The following is a 25867-nucleotide window of genomic DNA, read 5'->3' as shown; positions in this document are numbered from 1 at the left end:
TATTTTGATCATTGAATCAAAATATTGTTCTAGATCGATGTATTGTTAGACCTCTATTCTTATCACAAGGATCATGAAGTTACCTTTTCTCCAATTAATTATTCTCGCACAGCTAGACCTGTCTTCACAGTGCTGTGTCAGCACTAGAAAAAGTACTTAGAGGTACGCAATATCATCTGGCTATAGGGGGAAAAATGCAACTAGTTTGTTTGTATTTCTTTAAACCAATCACAATCCACTGGGGTGGCACCAAAGTGAGGGTGCAGTGTCAACACCCTTGCAAAATAAGGGTCAGGAGGAAATTGTTTTGATAGGAACATTCGCACTTAGGATGTGAGCTCTGTCATTAAAATGGAGCTGTAAAAGAAAACATGACAAAGATGTATGTTGACTGTGTGATTCAACTTTTATAAACATACAAATGTAAAGGTGAATTGTTAAAATACTTCAGCTCTGGTGGAGCTCACTGGACCTATTAAAATCACAGATTTCTAGCTGTATGTGGCTCGAGCAGAAGATTATCTGACAATATCACAAAAGCTTGTGTGAAGTGGAACAGACTGGTGCTGCTGCTGGGGTGAAAAGATTTGGCAAATCAACTCTGGATGTGTCAAAAACAGATCAATATTGGACATGAGAGTCCTGCATGACAGAGTCTGGGCTTTTCTGAGGTTGTTCAAAAATTGTTTTATGTGTTGTGGATCTTTACAATTGACTGACAGAACAAAGCAGCCATGCTTTATTGCACAATCCAAACCTTTTTAAAAACTTGCCATTTTCGGTGCGTAGGGTGTTAGCCAGGAAGTTGTTATAGTTGCCCATTGTTCCAAGGGCCAATATTCTGCAGCCTCATTAATCCTTAAATGAAACTCAAACTCGCAGCAGGGAGTGTGTATTTTCGGAGAAATAAGACAATGGCCATGTGCATTTGGTATAATGGGCTATCGTAGAAATAGGCTTTTGGTCCAGTGGGACATGTGGACTAATAGGGCTACAGACTTTTGGGCCAAGGCACTTTTTCCCATAGTGAAGGGAAATTCTATACTGTCACATGCATATAGCAGAAAGGAGGGAGAATGCCAGCCCAAATCTGCCGGCCAGTGGCAGGTTTATAGCCACAGTTGGGGAATCAGACTACAAATTGATTGGCTTGAAGATACCGGCAGTCTATTTCAGACTTGGTTGCTGTAATTTATGTTTGAAGGCACTTGTGCTTATGATTATTTCCATTTTGTAAGACATAATAATTTCACCACGGTACTTTCAGAGGACATACTGCAGCTTTTATCTGTTATTTAACTTGCAGCATAGCTAGTGCCTCCAAGACCACCTATGGCAATAAAACACATTAAGACATCTGTCATTCAACACACTTCAGCATTATTCAGCATGAGTCAGTATTTTTACTCATACTTACAGCACAATATGTGCTTCCTCTGTACTTTAAACAATTTTTTCCAGGTTATTTTACTGGAATACTTATTTCACAGTTACTGAGAATACTCACTGTGTGCAAACTGACTTTTCAATCTGAGGTTTCAATTAATTTATCACTAATGATCTACTACTACAGGCAGACTAATGAATCCATTGTGAGTCAGCATATTTGTTTCCCTTTTGAAAACCTGCTGTCAAAAGCCTTATGCAGCGTTTATTAAATTTATATTGATGTGATCCAGAAAAATACTCTGATGTTTTCACAGCTGCAGTTAGAGTATCAAAAGCCAACTGACTGTTTACATCCTTCGAAACATTCAGGGCAGTGGCCCTTTTTCCTAACGGAGGTGACTGTGCAGAAGAATCCGCTGTGTACAGGGGAATCTGGGTGAATGAACGCCTCCTTCCTGGCAACTCTGTCAATTATTAAAGCCCATCCAACACAGCAGGGGCACACGCATATACTCACACACAGTAAGAGCAGGGTGCGCTGAAAACAGACTATTTTTCCCTGACATTTCTCTGGTGCACCATTTTTTATTGTCTCTTAAACTGGGCCACAAAGTCAGCCATGCCTGAGAGATTAAATTTCACCTATGCCACCTTTAACAACAGCGCACTTATGATAGTACATGTTTGTTTGACCTGAGGAGGTCTCATAATTAATGGGACTATGGCTCTAATATTCATGTTAATAACCCGCATCAAAAGTTGGCAGATTATTTATTGCTACTTGGCTAGGAGGCTGTAGTTTATGTGGGGAAACTCTGAAGTCCTCCATTAATATTAATCTATTGTGAATACATACATCGGCAATCAGGGGGCCTAATTTAAGGTTTGACACAGTCACCTCCTTGTTTATTAATATGTAGGTTGCAGTGGAGATTTTCTGCAAGAACTCAGCAACACCAGTGTTAAGGTTAGTAGGGAGCCCCATTAGAAAGATAAAAAATAGCAGGCAACTAGAAAAGTGCACTCAGTAGAGTGCAGTTCTCCACCAGGTTTATCTGGGGGCATGTGGGTGGGGAAAAGTGAGTGCAGATTAGGCGGTGTTTTCCAGCAGGTATGCATGACTGTAGTATAATAAAGAGGAGACAATATGCAGCAGGATTTCCCACGCAGTCATTTATTTGTGGCTGCCCATCAAAATTAAAACATCTGCTGCCACAAATAGATTTTCTTTTTTGGGGGGGGGGCTTTATTGGCTTTATAACGGTGCAGCTAGAAAGTGACAGGAAAGGGAATAAGAAATGGGGATGACACACAGCAAAGGGCCACAGGTTTCAGTCAGTCTCTTGCAGTGAAACAGAGGGAGAGAGCTGTGCTCCGTGAGGCTCTGAGAAAGCATTACCTTCTTCTGTGGTGAATTTACAGCTCACAGCTACTTAATACGATATACTTTCTGGCTTTTGTTTGATACCTGGTGTGGGCAAATATGTTTTTGGCCTCTGCCGATCTGCTGTTGGTGCCATTAGCTTGTTTACAATATTATGTGAATGCTGCTGAATGTCCTGCTGAGCCCTGCTCAAACTTTAACATTTTATATGGGGGGAGGGTTGTTGAATATTTGTATGGAAGAGCCGAATCTGATTCGACTGTCACAATTTTGAGTCAGGTACAACTCTTAAAAAACCTTGCCTCCTCTCCTAACACATGAAGAGTTGAATCTTGTTTATTTTTCTAAACAAAGATTTCGTGATCTCATTTTGTGCCTCACTTCAGTAGATCATGACATACCGAGTATGGAACTAATCTGCACATGCTCCGGTTAAAAATGAGATCAGAATCATCTATGGGTGTCAGTTTTCAAGCCATGACAAAAGCTAAAATGTGACCTGTAACTAGACTAGACAAGGATTCTTTTAGCCGCGCAGATTGCCTGAAATATTTTTTGCTGTGTGATTTTGTCGATGATTTGTGGCCCCTACCAGCTGGTTAAGAGGAGTGAGGAGTCAGCAGTCAATGATGGTATAAAACAACTTTTTCAAAAATTAGGAATCACCGCAACCATGAGAGGTCCTTACAGTCATAAATGTGCCCAAAACATGCACGCATGAGCAAACACATGCATTACTCCCTGCAGGCTTACACCCTGCTGAGATAATAATTAGATGCTCTGTCTGTATCACAGCATTGGGTAGGATACTGTTTGTGACATTTTTGCCCGAGGCTGACATGCAGGACAAATCCACCAGTAGGCCCCTGTGGGCAAAATTGACCTTTGCCCAACTAATCATCAAGTGCAAGTACAGTGCACACAAACAAATGGCCACTTCATACTGCATTTTTCCTGCAGACCCAGAACACAACTAGGATGCTGGGATACAATGTATTTAGCAGCAGCTTTACCTTGAGCCATTTGGTTTGTAATGATATGATTAAACTCAAAGTTATTTAAAAATATGCACGTCAGCATGATAAAAACTGAAATTAAGTTTGTTTTTTTTTACTCTACCGTACCAGGAAATATTGCAGGTGTCACATTGAAGTTACAAACCTTGAGATTTTTGTTTGTACAGCCACTAGGGTATATGCATGTGTGAGTCTCTGTAGAATATATTCAAGGGCAAAACAGAAGGAAGGGCAGAAAAAACAGACAAAATGTTTGTTTGTGTTTGTCTGCATGCAGTGATGTAACCAACAACCAGTCACGTTAAAGACACTTGTGATAAATGTAGTCTGCGTTCTAATCAGCAGGTGTTCCTCTGAGGCTCTGAGACATTTTCATTTTGCCCTCCTGTTTTATTATTCAACAGGCCGGCACTCTGATTAGAATCAGCAAACAATGGTGCAAGAGACTAGCAGCATCCATTATACATGAGAGGAAACTGAGTCGGAAATGGAGAGAGCAAAACGCCTCTCAATCCATCCATTAAACAACCCCTTCTCTCTGTGTTGCCTCATATCACTGTTGTGCAGCCGGTCCATATATGATGTGTGAACACAGCACCTCAGGGACACAGGTGCATGAGATGACAGGGGAGAGATATTCCTCACACGTACGGGAAAAATGCAGGCAAAGTTAAGGGATGGGGAAGAAGAGGAAGAGCCTGACAGGCAGATATGAAATTCGTCCTGCATGCTCTCAGACATGTGACGGGGTTTGGGGAGAGAAACGAGTTAGGGAGGGGAGTTTCTGAGCAGGAGAGACAGGATTACAGCAGAGAGGAAGAGGAGTGTACAGAGAAAAAAATGGGCGCATATTAAAAAATGAAAAGTGGTGTAAACTTGAGGAAACGGAGGCAGACGGAGAGTACAGTCAGGACAATGTGGAGGAAAGAGATAAATCTGACTGTTTCCTCCTTATGACAACTGCATCTTTGAAAATTAAATCAACCCTAAAATCCTTTTGTTCTTTAACTACTTTAGCGGCTTCTACAGGCTGTTTAAGTACGATATAGGCTTTCAATGAAATGTGTCAAACAGGAGTGGAAAGGGTGGCACAGGTTCAAGTTCAGTGTCCAAGATTCAGATCAGATCAGATTAGATATTCTGACAGTGATGGAGGAGACTGGCTGTGTCAGAGTGAAAGTTTTAACCTGAATGAAGAAAATATAGTGTTTTTGACCACTAAATCATGTAAACATGTTCCAGTAAAAAACCCAAAATGCAAGTATGCATCAAATAACAAGCATAATAGGTCCTCTGACTGTCAGTGCTAAAGAAGAAAGGAATGGTGCTCTCTTTCGTTAAAGTCTGACATTTTGTTTCCACGCCCATACACCCTGACCTCCTCTGCATGTAGAGTTTGTAGCAAAAATATTAACATCATTTGACTTTTTTCTCAAAATAGTTGCCAGTCATAATTACAAGGCCCACTAGCAGACTTTGTCACTTTAATGTAAACATATGCAGTCTTTCTTTGGAGGACAGTCTCCAACCGCAACGCGGATGCTAATGGTCCAACATCTTGGACAGAACTCCTCTCCACGAGTGGCTGTAATTCTGTTACGTAAACTGCTGTGGGTGCAACGTGCAACCTGAAGCTCTTGCTGAGTGAGGGAGTTAGAGCGAACATGAGCATATTTCGCCTCTTGTCTGGGTCTATAGTTCAGCACATACTGTAGTGTACTTAACATTTCACAAGCTGGATGAGTCAGACACAATTACACACACACTCCACTCCTCCTTAAACACTTTATGCCACAAATTCTGCAAACCACTCTGCAGATACATAAAAGGATCCTCAGCAACAGAATATACACCTCAGCATTTCATCTCTTTAATGAAACTAGCCAGAACAATACATACAGTAGACACTAGATACTTGACGGATGGCAACATCACAAAACTGTAAACGCCCTGTTTTCAGCATCTTCAAGTTTGTGCTTAGAATCTGGTTGGTGTAACTTTATCCAGTTCTTATTCGACTTTTTCACCTTTTGTCCTGTATTTTAGCATGCTTTTACACCTATGTTTTTGGTGCTTATCAATCAAACATTTTTCCTGGTTCAGTTTGCTCTTACACGTGTAAAATGCCCACAAACATTTGAAAACATACCATGCAAGCAAACAATTCAGGAAGAAAAGTAAAAATTGATAAAATAACCTGAAAACCCCTGAAAAACTTTTAGTGACATCACTTCATAGATGGTGTTTGATCATAATAATTTAGGAAAAATCTGTATAATTACAGTATTTTTCTGCAGAACCTTTACTGAAAATTTCTTCGAATTTCTTTTTTTTCGCACTTTATTTACTTTAAGTTTATGTTTTTTGTTTGGTGGCCACTGCTGCCAGTCATTCAAACATTTTTCACTTTATCAAAGGTTTTTGTAGTAATTTAGGAAAAATCTATAAAATTACAGTTTTGGCACAAAAACGTTTCTTAAAATGTATTTTTTTTTTAATTGTTTTTTACACGTTATTTGAATTACAATATTTACTTTATTTTTTGCATTTTTTTTGTTTGCCAGTCATTTGCCAGTTTTTTTTTACGATTTATTTTTTTGCTGTGCACCTAAAACTCAGGGGACTTTCTAAGTGGAGACAAAGGAAAGTCAGTGTAATGTGTGGACTGTCTGTAAAATCGATCAAATTAAATGTAAAATATAGCCCAGATCAATAAGATAATTAGGTAGGTAGAGCATATGGAACGGAGAAAAATGTCATGAACCTTTTATATGCCAGATAGGTAATAATGCAGTGCTTTTATGCATCATTATGAAATTTAAGCAGTTAGCTTTTACCAACAAATTATCTCCATAATGGACCTTGAAGACTCACAGCTTAAATAACTGACATACAGGCAATTATGAAAAGCCATATTATAATGCTGCGACATCTGGTACTGACCTATATCTAATCATCTCATGCCTTTCTCCAATGAATTCTGATGCAGTTTAACACCGTGACCATATATCTTTAGAGGACAAGCGGCTCGAGGCTGAAAGCAGGCCATCACTCCCCTGGCAGTGTTCCCACTGGTCTGAATATCATCAGAGCTGATGTCTCCCCGGGCGTCTCTCCACTGTAAACAATGGGCTGCCAAGCAAAGAGATTCCTCACTCTTAATGCTCCTTAATCGTATCCTCCTCTCAGATTGTCTAATTGAATTGGGTTGCCACACACACACACACACACACACACACACACACACACACACACATGTGGAGGAGCATACACACACATAAATGCACAGCAGGGGTGATGAGAACCTGTTAAGAGGCGTGTTGCGTGTGCTAAGGGCCGAAGGGACTTGGGCATGTTAATTGCAAGTCTTCAAAGTGTGGTGCATTATGGGGCATGCCGGAGTGAAAAACCCGATGGAGGTGCTGATTAAAATGTCAGGACACTAGTGGCCCCACCAAACACATACAGTGCTTAGTGATGCAACTGATTTACACACACACACACACACACATAAAGAAATACAGTAACACACAACCCTATTCTGTTTGTCTGAAGCCTTAACATATTTAACATTCTCTTTTTTTCAACTGATAAAAGACCCTTTTCACAACAGACATTTTGACTAATCTCTGTGAATTTTTCATAATATTCTACAACTACCGCCTCAGGGTTGTTTGCTCCCGCAAACAAGTCAAGTTGCGATTTACATCCATGTCTGTCCAGACTCAGCTTTACAGCCTTTTTGTGGTGGCAATGTTAAAGTCATATAAACATTGTGTATTTGGTTTACAGCCTAATGTTAGCATTTGACTTCTGGTGATCTCAATTACGCTTTAAGAATCCTAAAATTGGTGTTCATTTCTGAAGATTATGTGGCTGGACAAAACGTGCAAGTATCATGAACTTCTGTACACCACAGAGCTTATTTTCTGCAATACTCCAAAGACATTACACTGTACTACTATGGACATATAGATGGAGGGCATAATGAAACCATAATGCCTCCAGCTGTGGCTGTTGACAGTGCGGATGCATAAAAAAGAAACCTTACTATTAAAGTTATTATTAAAGTAAACCAAATTTTGTTAAAAAAAGTTTGCTCTTGGAAATGGACAAAACAAAAATACATCAAGGTCCATTTAATGCTTTGTCATGAGCTTTCAACTGTATAACAAGGTCTTCAGCAAATTAAGCTTGCTCAGAACTGAACTGTAGAAAAAAAAAGAAAAGTGGAAAGGTTGAACATTTACCTTTTAATTTGGATTTAGATTGTTTGTCATAGAAAAAATGAAAAAGAAATGCAGGATAGCAGACAGACACAGTCAAACAATCACACAACACTGTTGGAGCCCTAATCATCCCCCAGACTGTAATCAATAAAATCTGACTCAGTCAGCCTATTTATGACAAAGACTCACACTGTCTGATTGAGCAGAGGAGGGGGGCTATAGCTGTAATAGAAATACTTTGTTCAAATACGAATGCACTGAGCGACACCTCTAAAAATCAGAAATACACAGTGTAAATACATGAGTTTAAAAGGAAATAAGAAAGCACCAAGAAACATTTAAACAAAGAATTGATAGATTCTCAAAACTTGAGAAGAAACATGGTCTCACTTTGTTGAGCTCAAGTGAATCTTATTAACTGTTACTACAAAAAGCAATTACGCAACAGCCCTCGACCCTCATAAACAGACTGACTGCAGGTCTACAACAAAGACAGTCGCACCTGTCCACTTAGCTGCACAAACTAACACACAATATTTCATTTGCATCCGTCCATGAAAACCAATCCTTTCATGTTTCATGCCTTCTTTTACTCCCCCACAGCTCTGTGAACACTGTTGTCCGATGCCCTTCAGCCAAACCAAAGCAGAGCCGTCCTCTCTGGCTGATGGGCAGATCAAAGCATTTGCTTTTTCACTCAATGCCGCTGAATTCTGGTGTGTAAATTGGAGGTAATCTCATCCTCTGTCTTTTATTCCCCCCTTCGCTCTTAGTCAGTTGTTACTTCTTGAGCTGCTACAGGGAGTGTGTCACCAGTTTCATAACCAGCAATCTATAAACATGCATAAGATGACACAGGAACAGAAGGGTACAAAAAGCAAGTATCTCTTTTGTGTTTCCTGTGTGTTTGTAGGCATTCCCATGAATGTGGGCAGTCACTCTTGCATAGTGTCTGCTAACAGCTCCTCAGACGTCAGTGACAAAGTGGGTCATCTGTCAGTGCTTTTCAAAATGACTCGTGAGCATTTTCTGATCTAGCACACCTATCAGTAGGATTTAGACACACCACAAGTAATTTTAAGTCACGCTAGTGGCAAGGCTTCAGGCAACGTGATCTCTTCCCCACTCATCATGTTTGATCCTTGGGGAGATGCCTTTTGAATTGTACTTTGACACAGGGGTCGGCAGTTAGGTTTAGACAGCAAAACTACTTGAGATTGTAGTTGATGTTCGTCACATGAGGGGAAAAAAAACTGACACAATAACTGAATGCTGACTTAGTCTCACGTGGAACACAAACAAGAGTCTTAGGCAATAACCTGTACTGTGTCCGATGCTCTTGACACCTAATAATGATGCAGATAACTTTGCACTGGAGTTGGTTGAAAGCCCACTGCATCTTATACAGACACTGAAGGATGCATTGTGCGTCTGTATCTGATGCAGATGACCACTGCTCAAGTGGTGTCTTGTGACTTTGGAAGTAAGCACAGACTGCTTTAGGGTTGTCATGTCAGTCTGTTCACCACTTTGATCCAGACCAACATATCTGGACAACTATTAGACTGAATCCCATAAGATTTGGTCTAGACATTAATGGTCCTCAGAGGATGAAGAATGAATTGTCTAAGATGGCGGACACTGCACCTCAAGGTGCAGCAGCTACTGTGTTTGGTCGGGCTTGAACTAAACCTGAGTTTTATAAGACAGCTGACAGCAAGGTTATTGTGGAGGATGAGTTACTTTCTTGCTGTTAAAATTAAGACATTGAGCCAGGACGAGATAGTGGCTGTTGGCAGCAAACAACTTCGACTCCGAATGGATAGAGGCCTCTAGGAAAGTGTTGTTTGAACTTTGTCCTACAACACAGCATTTTTTAAGTTATTTTTATATGGACCCTGAGTCTGGAATAAAGGCTTGATTGATTGATTGAAGACCAGTAACATTGGTGATTTCCTGACTTAGCGTCATAGTGCTACCAGAAGGTTGACATTGTTGGTTTTTAGTGGCATGTCTTGACAACTATGGGACAGATTAATATGAAATTTGGTACAGAAATTAGTGGTCCCCAAAGGATCAAGACTGACTGACTCTGATAATCTTCTGACTTCCGAAAAAAAAAAGATTGAGTGTTAAAACTTTGGTAACTATAACTTGAAGTTGAGGAAACATAATCATTATGGTTAAGGATTGAAAAAAAACTGTTGATAGACAAAAAAATGTTAACGCTCATCAATACTCTCATATATCACAATCAGATTTTTCTTTCTGCCTCAAATAATTAGACTTTATTTGAGGTGTTTCTTATCAAGCTATTTCCTGCTCTGCTACTAAACATAGAGCAAACTTAATGACCTTGGGAGCAGACAGTCTTCATTTGCATGACCACAAAAGGTTGGCAGCCTGGACACCAATACAATAAATCTGAGTCTATTATAGCCACTTGAATAAACAACCACTAATGTCATCACAGTGTGCTGAACTAAAGTGTAAAAACACAGTCTATGGCATGACCTCCACGCACAGGTCGGCTTTTTCAATAAATGTTTCATGAGCTCCTGTCAGACAAAGTTTTTTTCAAGAGAAACACATCACAAAAGCTGTGAGGAATGATTAATGAGATTGTGTGCTGTGTACATTTATGTGGGTGTGTTTGTGTGAGACTTACAGAGGCTAAAATAAGGACTTGGGTTTAGAGTTAGGTGTAAAATTAGACTTTGGTTGAATTTAAGTAGGTCATGGTGTTTGGTCGGCGCTTAATTAGGATCACAGAAGGTTGATGCTATGGGTGTATTGCTGCTACTGGTTGTGGAAAGGAGACAGAGCCTGAATAATGTCAGTGGGGGGGTGTCATTATACTAAAGAGAGTGTGGCTTTTTTATGTTGATTGGAGATAGAAAAAAGAAGTTTGTTTGCAGTTTTGTGTTTGGATCTGTTTGCAGAGGATGACTCATATACCTGCTGTCATTTGCCTTTAGGATTCTCAATGCATAGGAAAATGCTTGTGTCTTTGTGTGTACAGTACATGCAAAAGAGAGAAGGACAGAGAGAGGAATTAAGATGATGAGACAAGTAGTTTGCACTGATGGAGAGGAAGTGTGAGTCCAGTTACTTGACCAGCAGTTATATATACGTATATATGCCAGGGTGAGGAAATATTCCCACTGGTGTTACCGATTACACCACACAATTTGCAAGAAAACGTTTTTGTTAATGCCCAATATCTGTAGAACGCTCCATTAAGTTGATGCTAAAGCAAACCAAACATTTCCCATTGCTGTAGCTTCACATTAAATATATTAAATTGGTGAGTTGACTTTTATTATGAAGAAATCACAGAAAATGTTTTTTGTCAGTTTGATTAGCACTACCACTATTATTAATCAAAAATGACATAAAAAACTGTAATATTCGGCATTTCCTGACAGCAGATCAGTTTGAGAGTAATGGAACAAGAAGGAGCAGCCAAAGTGAGCAGTTAAGACTCATACTCATTTATATTTCTATGACTGAAAATAGGTCAATTTTAAAGGATGTGATTGTTGCCGCTCACATATTTTAATGTGTCTTTTACGTTGGCATGGATACATCCAGCAGTGAGCATGAGAGGGTGACGGTCTTCAGCAGTGTTCTCCTTTCTTTCTCATTTGGAAAGTCTAGAAAACCCAAAAATGGAATAATTTTACTTACATTACATATAGCTGAATGCTAAAGCTAGCTAGTAGCTGACTCGACAGGCAGAAAATATTTTTGCATGAAAATATTCAAGCATGAAAGGGAGGGAGAGAGGAAATGACATGCAGCAAAGGGCCTTGGGTTGGAGTAGAACCTGCGGCCACTGCGGTAAGGACTAAACCTTTGTACATGGTGCGCCTCTTTTACTCAGTGCCCTAGCATATGGGAGCTTTTATACTCAACATTGAGCTTTTTTGGCCTCATGCACAAATGAGCAACTTTCATAGGAATGAATAGGGCCCCACCGCCAATGCTGTATCCAATTCTCTTTAAACATCCATGCTGCCCAATGCACATTCAATTCCCATCCAGTCTCCTCCCAACTGTTCTGTAGTAACTTTTTATCCCTGCGCCCAGGCAAAGGATCATCATAAAGATGTTTTGAATTTCTAACCAGTTCTCATAACCTCTGCTTAATACCTACTGCAGTTTTAGAATGTGCAATGTAAAGTATTGACTACACTGCCCCATGATTCTAGTGGCACTCCTTTCCGAAAACATGCAAAAATATAGACAATATGGACAAACAGTACAGATCGAAGGCTTAATCAGTGCCTTTAGATGAAGAGCTGCAGAAAACAGGCTACACACCCCCAACTTCTTAGCAATGTATGCTACAGCTTTTCCTTTATGGAAGTCATTAGGTTCCCTCTTAGCATTGGGTAAAAATCAGAAATAATGCCTCATAGGTGCTTTTGCTTTTCACTTTGACACCAAATTCTCTGCCATTGTCTTTTCTTTCAACTTAATATTATTATGACTCCTGCTTTTCTGTGCTGCTACTTTGTTGCTGCTGTATGTAGACACTTTCAGTTTATGATTGTAGCATATTGATTTAAAAAAGCAAAAGGAGGGTTAGGGGTGGTACAAATACCAACCGAGGCAAGCTTAGTTTCAGATGAGACACTGATGAGTCAAAACTTATCTGTGACATTTCTGTGTGTGTGTGTGTGTGTGTCATCCATCACACAGCTCCCAACATGGAAGACTGAGTTATGCCACGTGGCAGACTGCAGGTACACTCCAGCATATTAACCTGTCTGATCCGCTATAATCCAAAAGTCATTTTACAACAAACATAAAACTCTATATTCCTCATGAGTTACACCCAAATAGCAGCAAACAGACCATTCACAGCCTCAAGGAAAGATTTAGCTTCCTGTGCCTCTATCAGGGAGAATAAATCTTAAATCCTTACAGTTACTAAGCAGACGATTCAGTTGATTCCAGATGTTTCACTGTTGGGCATTCAGCTACACAATTGTTGTGCTGCTGAAGTGTATTCTGGCATGCATGACCCTTGGCACAAAATGTACTGAATGTTTGGAGTTGCAAAACAGATCCTTAAAAAGAAAACTGGAAAAGAAATTGTGAGATAAAGTCCTTTAATATTTAACATTTCAGCATGAACAGCTGAATTGAAAAGAAGTGTCTGATGTTGCAGACAGAGCTCTGGCATTTAAAATCTTCAGAGAAGATTCAGGGTCCAGCCTGCCCTTCAGAGATGAGAAGCGAGCATAATGTAGATGAAAGAGGGGAGCAGTGTATGCACACATGTCTGACTGTATACATGTAGATGTGTTTGTGTGTGAGGTGCAGTGACGGAGAGGAAACCACTTTTGAATGCTTGCTTCCACATTCATGAGGTCGAGTGCAGGTGGAAGGCTGATCAATATTGGATGTGATGCTGCTGTGTTTCCTATCTGTGGGAGGCAAAGTTCATCCTGCCATTAACTCCGAAAAATTAAACTCTGTGTTTGTGAAAGAGAGATGGAGAGTATAAAATCTGTGCGTGTGTTTGTGTGCAGACAGGGATCATCTTCTGTGGTTACCAGTAATAGTAGTTCAGTAGTTCCACTGAAAAGATGAAAGATACCCCCTCTCTCAAATTCCAGATTCAAATAGCCTCATTGGCATGAACAAAAACATGTTATTTCCATATAACATTAATTAACTCATTCATTATATAGGCTATATGTTAGATTAACAGGTCAATGTATCTCTCTCTGTATATATCTAAAAATATCTACTCTCCCCATGTATCTATCTGTGTGTGTGTGTGTGTGTGTGTGTGTGTGTGTGTGTGTGCAAGCAAGTATATATCTAGCATTATATCTATATCTATATCTATATCTTGTAGAGAGTTATGAAATGCACTGACATATCTACTATGGTGCGGACTCTGTTTACTCCAAGTATCTATATGTTGCATTTTAATCTGGTCAGGGTATGAAAATCTTAGAGTTTACACATATTTTTTGTAAGGAATATTCTAATATCTTCATATGCACTACACAGCAGGAAATGTTACTCTGTGTCCACCTCTCTGTGGACAGAGCTGACACAGCCTGTCCCCTGTAGGCCGTCAGGACTGCCTGTGTCCATTGGTGTCTATGGCCAGGCTGTGATCTCTGAGTCTGTACAAAGTCAGTGTCTTTCTCAGTTTCTGATCTGTCATGACCCTACTCATGGTGGTCTCTCTCTCTGTCTCTCTGACACACACACACACACACACACACACTCACTTACAGTAGGCTACCTGCCCAGGACACTCTGTGTAGTCACCTCCCATTGTGTATGAGCCTCACATTATCATCTCAAGGTGGCACACACACATACACACAAACACAAACACACACACACACACACACACACACACACACACACACACACACACACACATACACACAAACACAAACACACACACACGCAAAGAAGCCTCACATACAGCTCGTGCAATGCATGAAGACACATACACACAATGAGGAGAATGACGTAATAGCACATCAGCTCACATCTGGAGTCGGCACAAGTCAAGGTCATCCATTGATTGAATTAGACTCACACAGCAGGGCCCGCTGCGAAGCCACCGTCGAGGTACAGAAAAGCTAAATCTGTATTCCGATTTCACTCGAGGTCGCAGCTCGCTGTCCGCACTTCACGTGTGGAAACATGAACACAGTCACACGTGCTTGTCGGCAAACTGCAGCTCGGCATCAGACATGCAGCAAAGCACAGCATGGTGATTGCCATTACTTTGTCTGCGTGGTGCTAGAACAGCTGGATGCGGGCTTAGCATTAAAAAAATCCATACAGTGAACCTCGTTAACAGCTTTTAACGAGTTGGGCACGTGCCAAACAGTCTGAGTCCCCCGCTGGTTTTTTTCTAGGCTGAATAAATTAACAGTGCTGCCCTCTGTGACCGCTCCAATAACAGATCGTGATAGGTGATCACTGCAAACGACCGAATCGATCGCTGTGATTGATTAATTGATGGCTGGATCATTTGCCCGCCAGGGTGTGAAGGCAGCAGCCTCGTGCGCGCGGGTCGATGCGGCCAGACAGAAAGTCGTTTTTGCTTAAATTGTCATCAAAAAGAAGAAGGCAGGATGTTTTTTTTTTTTTTTACAGCAAATGATTGTCTTTTTTAGGTGATACCAAAGTGAGAAAATATCTGAGGGTGACTGTGAGTCATAGCAGCCTCGCTTTGCCTCTGCATGACTTTCATTACACAATGATGCTTCATTCACAACATCAGTAAAAGCTCCGACGCTCCAGGGGCGAACATCTTTATCCAAGCTAATTTAGTCCAAATAAAACACAGACTCGTTGAATTAAAGGACAACCTTCCCATATTTGGCTTACTACAGGTGTTATTTTAAGATAATAAAGGTTAATTCCAGCACACATTTGCTCAGATGCACGCCCCGGGCTAGACGGGACAGTCGGCAGACGTGCGAAAAGCGCAAAGAGCCTCTCTGCGCATTACAAAGATGGGCTACCGGGATAGCGCAGCGGTAATTCAACTGTCACACATTGGTAACTTCGCACCTGAAGGCTAATATACCCGTCAAGTCTCCCCTGAGCTGCTGTGTAGCCTAATGGGGTTAGAAAAAGGTGGAGAGCTCCAGGTGTCACTCACCTAACTTTTGCTGCCACAGAAGATATCGCATCGTTTCTTAAATTCTTCCTTTTGGACACGGCAGTTCCCATGCTGACATGGAAACGACGCAGGCAGGAAAACAGTTCATTCCAAAGAGTCGGAGGATGGAGGGGATGCGACAGTGAAAACAGTGTAAAACCCGCAAAAAAGGAGAAAAGTTGAAGGGAAATCCGGGTGTAGATATGTCACGTACGCGTCTGCAGAGCAAAAGGTGCAAAAAAAGAGGAATGTCAGCCTCTCTCCCTCTCCCTCTGTTCCTCCGGATATAAGCACGTACGTGGGGTAGCTGCACAGCTGTCAGTGTGTGGCTGAAAATACACAGACCTCTCTCTCTCTTTCTCTCTCTCTCGCTCTCTCTCTCTCATTGATCTGAAAATGCAATGGGAGGATAGTTGGGGTGGTGATATCACCATCATCATCATCACACCGGGGAGGAGGGGGCGTGTGCTTGGGACACTGGTGCCATCAATGCAGGAACCTCTGCCTTTCATCTCATCCATTTCTGGACCATCTGTGTGCCTTTATATAGTTATTGCCTTGTGTTACATAAATGGTCATTTTTGGTATAAAGAAAAGGGTCCCCCTCTTTCTCTTTCTCTCTCTCTAGCACACACACATACACACGTGTCAAAATGTTCCTCATCCGTAGCCAAGGACATTGGGAGCAGTAAGGTTGAGGCGCTGCAGTGCTCTCTGAGCATCAAATCACAGACTGTGATGTGTTTTCGGCTGTTGAATGTTGTTTTTTTTTCAAGCCTTTGTGTCAGTATTCATCATCAGTATTCAGAAGAGTGCAGGAGACTGACAGATCATAAAGGGCAGCTCCTCGTATCTGTAGAGCAGAATTACCTTCCAGCTACCTATTAGCACTCCTGTTAGAGACGTGGATCCACAATGCTCCCATTTTGTATTTGGTTTCTTATGCAATTGTGGTGGCAATAGTTGCACTGACTTTCTAAACAGCTGATGAATTATGACCTGACTTTGTTGAAAAATACTTAAAGGCGCAGTGTGTATAATTTAGGGTGCTATATCTTGAAAATAAAAATCAGGTCATCACCATTATTACCAGCTGTGGCAATGTTATGACAGCTGGTATTGTTTTCACTTTGTGTTTCTGTGGCAGAATGTGGGCCTGGAGACACCTGTCATAGAAGGAATGTCCACAGAAGCTGTTTAGAGTGTTTTGCCAGGTGTTTATAGGTGTCTGTTTGTCTGTCTTACTGTGGACGGATTTTGTCAGCGCAGTAGTGTCATGGCCGGGCAGCATGCAGTTTGGAAACATTACAGATGTGTAGTTGGAATCAAAATAAAGGCCGAGTTTGCAGATGGGTGTGGTCCAAGCACGGGGCCTGAAAGCAGGAGTGTGTAAAACAGAGAATTGGCCATTGGTTCCTTTACACCTGTGGGTGTGAAAACTTTATAGGTTTGCGGGTTGAGATCACAGTGAAGGTTAAATTTGAATATGGGTGTGGTCTGAGCAAGGGCATCGGGAGTAGGGGGTAAGAAGAAGGGACGTCACGGATACTTGTGTTGCTGATGTGATGTAATGGCAACGCAGTAACTCTATTTCTTACTTAAATTAATTGTTGCATCCATAAACCTGGCATTTATGTACAGCTTCACACCTTAACATAGACTTTTATGTAAATGCAGTATAAAACAATACATTAAACACTTAAACAAAAACATGAAATATCAAGTAAATTGAATAGAATTATAAGGGTGAAAAGGCATTAACTTCCAAAGATTGTCTGCTTGACACCACATGTTTTGGAGGAAACAGGCCAATGTAAGGAGTTTTTTTGTGGGAGTGTCCTCAAGTCCTAGTGGAAGTCCACAAAGGGAGTTGGGTGTGGCAGACTTTAGAGATAGAGATCTGGAGAAATTTGTCATTGGCTTCGCTCAGACACAGCAAAGATACATACAAACACTTAAATCAATACTACCTTAAAAATGCATAATATACAAAATAGAATATTGTAAACAGGCAGGTAGGAGCAATGAATTATATAAATATGAATAAATAATGAAAGAGAGCAAAAATAGTTGCAAAAATAGTAGTTTTCCCTAAAACAGTTAATCTGTGTTAATAGCCTGAATGGCATATGGATTAAAAGACACCTTCGAAATGTTCCGACTAGTTTTTGGGAGCCTAAATCAATGGCCAGACAAGAGCAGCTCAAGCGCTGAGTGTAATGGATGTGAGGCATCCGCAATTATTAAACTTAAGTGCTTTAGGATCTAGTTTGTAGAAATATAGTGCCAAAATCCAACATATCATATACACCTTCTTTATCTCCTGCTGAATTAACAGTTTGGATGTTGCGCACACTTCTATTTTGTGTCACGTAGAACAGAATATAAAAGAAAAATGTGAAAATCGAGGCCTAAACACTTGTGTCGTCAGCGATAACACTGCCAGAAAACCATTTTGAGTATACGGCATATTTAAACTAGAATATATTAATCATATATCATTTCTTAAAAGCCAATACTTTATACAAACATTTTGTTTCTATAGTGCTGTGCTATAGAGCTTGATTTTCTTCCCTTTTATTTAAATAGATAAATCTTGGCAAAAGTCCCAGCAGTAGGGAAAATGTGTTAACTCACATCGATCAGAGTTAATTAATTACCAGTAAGTGATAGAAGTTAGTAAATCTTGGTCACTGTGGTGTATGCAGACACACACACGCACATATGGGCACATGCACACATCATATTTATGGACAGAAGCACAGGTAACAGACGAATTGCCCAGTAACAGTCGATTAGCCTTCAAACATCAAATCAGTCAATCTCTCCGTCCACAGGTCATTTCACCAGCAGCTCAAATGTGCAGGATGTCCTTGAGCTTTATATCTTTTAAAATGCGCTGCTCCTGCACCCAGTCAAACCCACCGAACACACACACACACACACACATACTAAGACAAAGGAATGAAAATCAATAAATAAAGCAAAGCACCGTTGGGCTGGTGTGAGCTGCTGTAGGCCATTAAGCAGTAAATAATTCCAGGCAGCTCTGACAAGACTGAGGGAACGTGTGTGGATAGACTGTAGATGAGTATGAGAGGAGGAAGGATGAATGAACGGAGGGCGGATGGGATGGTGGAGCTCCTTACACAAGCCAGAAAAAAAGTAAGAGGAGAGAGATGATGGAAAGAGTAGGGATGAATGGAGGCATGAATGGACAGCAGGGATCCAAAACAGAAAAGAGAGCAGAACTGGGACAGTATGCAGAGGAAGGGCAGGGGAAAAAAAACAGACACACAAGGATGAATGAAAGGAGCAATTCATGTTTTTCATTCTAGAAAAGGAGTGCGGCTGTGTGGCTGCCTCCAGCCAGCATGGTGGGATACCGCTGTGCTACAATATGCTGCAAAGGGGTGAGGAAAGGAGCCACAAAGTAGATGAAACGAGTGTAAAGGGGAGGACAAGAATGGAACATGCAGCCATAAATCCATATCAGCCCCACATATTAGTGTCTCCTCTGACCCTGAAAAGAACTCACCGTCTGATTGATGGCAAAGGAGATCAATATGAGTCCACAATGGTTACAACAGCAGCCAGCCGGGTGGCCAAAAGTCACTCTGAGAGGCTGAGTTTACACCCTCAATCTGATTTTTCCTCAGATACTGATTTAGTTAAGGAATGAAAAATCATTCTGTATTAATGACAATAAAACCAAATTGACAGAAAGTATATCATTTGATATGTAAATTGGGATTTAATTTAATGTAAAGTTGTGCCACTGATAAAAATAAACCAAATTGGCCAAATTGGCCAATTACATATAGAAGCGCACATTCCTGATGGATAAATTTGTCAGGAATCAGATAGGAGAGCTACACTAGTTTGCAGCATTTTGATTTAACAGAGATCTTTGTCAGATCACTCAGTTAAAATTACTGTGAGCTTTGAATACAGTGTGCTGTCTTATTCGTCTCAGTTTGATTTTTCGATCCAGCAACAGTAAAAGTAAAAAGTAAAAGTTATCAAACTTAATACATCAATCAAACATATTTTGCACTATTTTACAACATTGATCCTAAGCAGATAATGCTCTATCCATTTTATGTGCACAAGTGTGGAAAAATTAATCTCCTCTAAGTGTTTCTCTACTTAACACTGAAATGTGTACCATCTGTGCATCATATTCTACTAAAAGAAAAAAAAAAAGAAAGAAAAACATGGACCAATTAGAGACTGTACATTATTTAATTCATTAACACTTAATTTTCTTTTTTCCCCCCTTTATATGTGGAATATAACGTGACAGATGGTACACATGTCACTGTTAATTATAAAGAGACACACCCACAGGAGATTAATTGTCCCACACCTGTGCACACAAAATGGGCGGAGCACTATCTATTTTAGATCAATGTTGTAAATCAGGGGGGACTAAAACATTAGTATACGTAATAAATTGTGAAGCTGAGCAAGGGCAGTGTGCTTAGTCTTTTTTTTAATTTATTAAGACTCAAGTGACACTCTACAGCGTGCCTGCAGGTTAAGGCCAAAAAAACAAACAAAAAACAATTGGTTAGGGTTAGGAAAACATCTTTTGTCTGGTTCAAATACATGGTTTTATCACCACGAACACCGTTGGAAATGTGCTCATGAATTGTTTTAAAAACACCCAGTTTGGTCATCACAAACTCTGAAAATCTCTCAGTCTCATCTGAGACAATGAGTGCAAATCAGCTTATAAAAATACCATCAGAGGAAAACCTTGGGTGACAGGGCTAAAGATGAAGTGAGATGTTTTAATGATGAATTGTGAGTTTACCTCTTGGGCGGTCCAGATATCAAATTTGTGCACATGAAGGTAAAGTAAAACAAGTGCCCTATTTTTTGGAAATGTTGAGGAAATTTTAGGATAAAGTGGGATGTGAATGGTGGTGCTGAGTGTGTGTGTAGATGGTATAGTGGGAGGTAATAAAGCTTAAGAGTGGATTAAGACTCTTAAAGCTTGGAGAGGCTTTAAGTGAGATGATATTAAACTTTGATACCAACCCAGGGGGACGTTAATAACGCTGAACTCTTTTAAAATTCTTGTTTCTTTAAATATACTGTTTAATTTAAGGAGGGTGATTTAGAGGGTCGAACCGGCATTAAAGAATGATGCTTCCCATTGGTAATGAACTTTGATAGCGCATTATAATCTCATTTGCTATATTTGACCGCTTAATTAAGTCTCATGACCATTAAAGAGGGCGGCTGCACAACGCTTCAGTCAAATAGTTCATAACCTTTTTTGTTAACTTTGTCTGTCATAAGACAGAATATGAAGACATTTAGCTATTGATTGTTGGTAAATGTCACATCAGTATTTTTGTTAATGATGTTGCTGTTTGTTGTCCTGAAATGTCATTTCACTGGTTGTAGAAATGTTGAGCTTTCTGCATAAATGTTGTTTTTTTTTGTCTCTTAGAGCTTCCTCCTGTAATAAATGTCTTTTATTGCATTAGTTTGGTTTATCGCATTTTCCCTTATCTAATAAGGGAGGTAAGTCTATCTGTTCCGATTAGTGGGGTGTTCACTTTTATCATTAGTGTACACTTCTTTAGCCATGCTAGCTGCCAGTGCACCACTTTGGTCCTGACTGAAATATCTCAGGAATGATTGGATGGATTGCCATGATAGTTTGAATAGACATTCACTATCTCCTGAGGATGGACCCTAATGACTTTGGTGAGCCTCTGATTTTTCCTTCAGTGCTATCATGAGGTTAAAGACTGGCTCCCTCATATATCTCCAGCCTTATTTCACTCCATCACGTCTTTTACATTCCCTTGATGCTAATAACTTAACCATTCCTCGATTCAATAAGAACCCATCTGGTGGTTTAGCCTTTACCCACAGAGCTCCACTTCTCTGGAATAATCTCCCACCGCACATCTCAGAGGCAAGCTCTGTCTTTTTTACTGTTCACTATGATCTTTTCTAATTTCATCAGGTAGAAATCCAAATCATTGATTGATTGACTGAATCGTATTAAGTTGCTGTGAGCTATAAATTCACCACTTTTCAGCAAAAGGCTGATGATTATGTTTTCATGGGGCCTGACTGGGCAAAGCCTCTCTTCCTCAAGGCAGCTTCCTCCATCTCACTCAGGTTCACCCGGGGTCTGGGTCTGCAGCTGTCTGTCCTTGTGAGCAGCTTAAAAGAGAGGAGCGCCCATTCTGCAGCTAAATCCAGGTACCAAAATGGGCAGAAAAGTTTTGGTGTATTATATTCAGACTGCTTTCAAAAAATTCCTGAGCCACTTTGTGTTGCCCCCAGCTATTAAGCAAATTTTAGTATGCCAGCTCACTAATCTGAGATGGTAAACATACATTAGACCTGCTAACATCAGCATGTTAGTATTGTCATTGTAAACGTGTTGGCATTCTGCAGCCTCAAAGAGCTGCTGGCATGGCTGTAGATTCTTTGTCATGTTTAAAGAATAACTTGTAAGTTACTGAAGTGAAGAAATGGACAAGAATATAAATGATGACTGTGCTAGTACCTCCATTACCACTGTCACTACTTTCATATATCAAGGAAAAACTCAGAAGCTTTTCTAACCCTTAAAGCAAATAAGCAACGGATTTGTGCATCAATCTGTCCCGGGGTGCTGTGTAGCACTTTTGTTTGTAAAACTTTATATCTTACTCTATAACATCAAGGACTTTTGCAGTAAACCTCCTGAGGTGGGCGAGCTGTCAGAAGATGAGGGAGAAGAAAGACAGTGATGGGAAGAAAGCAAAGAGGAATGCAGCTCGGAGGGCAAATGAGGGTTAAAAAGATGGCGAGAAGAGACAAAATAACATGTCACTGCCAGCATTACTTTGTGTGAACGAATATTAAAACAGACAGAAGAAAAGGTCGACGTCTCCATCAGTTTATTGGTCAATTTGCCAACAATCACTGTCTCTATTGAGAGAGGGCGAATCAAGCAGCTACCGCAGATCTGTGTGTAAGTGAGGGCCCTGCTCACCTGACAGAGTGGGGAGGGGCGAGGAGAGATGGATGGCAGCAGTAAAGTGACAGAAAGCGAGGCACAGAAATGAAGTGTGCTGGTGGAGGAGGAGAGATTTTCATGGGCAGATGATGGATAGTGCAATCCGTGGGTGGGAAGAGAAAAAGTGGGTTGAGTGTGTGTATGTGTATGTGTGCATGTGTCAGGTTTAGCCAGGGCTGAGGGGTCTCAAGTATCAGCTTAGATACTACCAGGACATATCACCACACGATATCAATCAGTAACTGTAACTGAAAGCAGTAGATCTTGCCTAAAAAGTCAAGAGTGAAAAAAATTAAATCAGATCTTTTGGTTGTATTTTCCCCCTTCAGCTTGCCAAAGCCAAAGCGGGTTCTTGTCATGACTTGTGCTTGTAAAGACTGAGAATACTAAAATGCACCAATGACTATTCTTGACCTAACGCTGATATACTGATCCTCTGCACAATGAGCCTATAAAAAACCCTCACATATTTTCCAGGTGCAGTGATTCTGTTTTCACTGCTCCTCCACCCTCTCTACAGAGCCAACAGGCCTAGTGGCAAATAAACAAACAAGGTCAGCCAAGACACATTCATTCCCCCCTTTGCATACATGGAGTAGCCACCACATCAATCTCGCCCTAAGAAGCCTGTGTGAATACAATTACTATGGCACACGCTCTCAGTGTAGCTGATAAAGAACCCTGAGCACTTGCACAGGCAGGCGGGCAGGCAGTGTATGGAATAAGCTGCCATACAAGCAGATCCCTATCAAGGGCTAGGACTGTAGCATGCACCCGAGTTTTTACTTGATGTCAGCGCCTCATGCCTAAACAGAGCAGACAGGCTGCCAGCAGCTGCTTAAATAAGCTGTTTGGTCTGCCTAAATAAGTCATGTCGGGAATTATGTTAATGTGGCTTTTGACAAATAGTTCATTTGGAAATGACGTTGTCATTTTAACATTATTTAATTTTTGCCATCAGGCAGACGAGGTGTGCTGTTTATTTGGACTGGGATGATATAACTTTGTGTCTAGCGAGTACTGTGCAAATAATGTGAATACTAAACAGAAAAATAGCTAACCAACATTGCAAACACTGGTACAACAGTGGATCATGTTGTTAGCAAGTCGATTTCAGCACTGTCTAAACACTGAATCACTTATACCCCAGTTTCTTAGTTTTAAAGTTGGGGCCAGCAATTATATACAGTATTTTTAAAAAACAAATTTAAGACAAAAATAAAAACTGTGTCAGGCCATCTCTCAATACTTTTTAACTTTCCTACCCTCTGTGGCACTCAGCCCACTGAAGACATAAATCGCCATATTTTTTAATTATATAACATAAAATTAACGGCGAACAGAAGGCTCTCAAGAAATTGTAGAGTATCACCAGACCACAGAAATAGAATAAAAATAGAAAAGACATTTCTTTTTAAATCAACATAACAGGATGGTCACCACTGCCATGTTTATGCGTGCTGTTGCCATTGCAACTGTTGTAGATGGCTAACTTCCATCCAAACCTATCAACTTGAATTTCATTTTGCATCTTTCGAGTTTGATAGAAGCGTGTTTTATGATGAGTTAACCAGGCTATTAAGCTGACATTAGTCTCAGTTTGGTGCAAGCGAGAAACTTGGATTGTTATATGGTTTATTTCTCCACTCCTGCCATACAAATGGAGTGCAAGTGTGGTGGTATTCTCGCGTGACGACACCACACATGCTAGAAGCCTTCCTAGTAATGCTGCTGTTTCACCAAATCTCAGCAATTAAGTCAGTCAATGAAATGTTCTCAACACTTGAGGGACTGAACACGATGATCCTTCCCTCATGTGGGAGTTAAAGTCTGTGTAGCTCTCCATGGTGCTGAAACCAGACACTCTCCAGGACTGGAAGGAGAAACCACTGAGGCAAATGACTGCTGTGAATACTAATGTTGAGAGTGACCTAGACCGAGCATTTGGCAGTCTTGGAAAAAGATGGCTGACCCTAAATGAGCCCAAGGAGAAATGCAGGAGGGAGGGAACAGAGACTTCAAAATAGAGGACAGTAAGTGGGCAGATGGGAAACATGAATTTAATAGACAGAGGTGGAAAGGGCCGGGGGGAAATGAAACAGACTAATGAAATAAGATGTTAGAGAGATGGAGATTACAACTTCCAGACAAAGGGGGCGTCTATGTCCGGCGTGGACCCGTGTACAAAAAGTGAACCTGCGTCACACATTGTGCCTACATCCACTTCCTCCTCACCTCCCTGGAGACTTACAGTAGGACAGCCCTCATTATTTATCTACAGTGGACCTGAGCTTCATTAGAGGCCTCCACCGTGATTCCTCTCTCGGTGACTCATTCGCCATCACTCCACGTCCGTTCTCTTGTCTACTGGGCAAAGGTGGCTGGATGGTAATTGTCATTCTCCCTGGTTAACGGGAATCCCCACGGTCACATCGTCCACCCACGTCGCCCTGACATTCAGGCAGAAGCAGTATAAATGAGCTGTGGAATACCGAAGATGATGTGGAGGATTAACGGTCTTAACGATGAGGTGAATGATGCTATGATGAGGGAACGACACCACATAGGGAATGGCAAAACTCAGATTATCACCCTGCACACTCCCTCGTCTGTCTTTCTTTTGTTCGTTTGTTCAGTCCTTCATTTTCTTCTCCTCTGGCCTCTTCAGACACTTGGAATCTTTAAATAACCCTTTATTGTTCTGCTCAACCATTTGGTAGAGCACATTTTGAGTCACTATATCTTGATGACAAGTGTGTTGAATTCAACACAACTGGATTACAATATGCAATTCAGTTTTGGTTTGTTGTGCTAAAAAAATCAGCTTGATGTCCGTTTGTCTTTAAACAGTCTGCTTTTTCAGTTTTCCTCTCACAGGAAGTTGATCACAAGAAAAATCACACTACATGAGGGCTCTTTGTAGTATTTTCATAGGCAGGCAGATCTTGTCAACATGTTGTAGTTTCAGAGGTCTTACAGAACAGATTTTTTCTAGATTTATACAACGAATTAAAATCTAATAAGGATCAAATATATGTTTTGTTTTTTTTAAAAGGTAAAAAAAAGGTTTAAAGGTAGTGAAGCTAATGAATTTACAAATACCATATATCAGAAGAGAATGATTTTTCAAAATTTCCAAGATGTTTTCACAGTACT

The 25867-nt window shown here is 40.6% G+C and overlaps 1 protein-coding gene across 1 annotated transcript in view; it reads right to left on the bottom strand.

The window, feature by feature from the left end:
• The window catches only part of nsmfa (NMDA receptor synaptonuclear signaling and neuronal migration factor a), a 55664-nt gene extending 39612 nt beyond the window's left edge, over positions 1-16052 (bottom strand). Inside the window, exon 1 of the mRNA XM_088071044.1 lies at positions 15676-16052. Coding sequence (XP_087927170.1) covers positions 15676-15746 — 71 coding nt within the window. The 5' untranslated portion in view covers positions 15747-16052. The remainder of the gene's footprint in view (positions 1-15675) is intronic.
• Between the last annotated feature and the right edge of the window lie 9815 nt (positions 16053-25867).

Source organism: Plectropomus leopardus, chromosome 20, assembly GCF_026936395.1.
Source record: "Plectropomus leopardus strain MGB_pleo_1.0 chromosome 20, ASM2693639v1, whole genome shotgun sequence".
Classification (NCBI taxonomy): Eukaryota; Metazoa; Chordata; class Actinopteri; order Perciformes; family Serranidae; genus Plectropomus; species Plectropomus leopardus.
The sequence above is the reverse complement of the archived record's forward strand: the minus strand, read 5'-3'. Positions and strand labels throughout refer to the sequence as shown.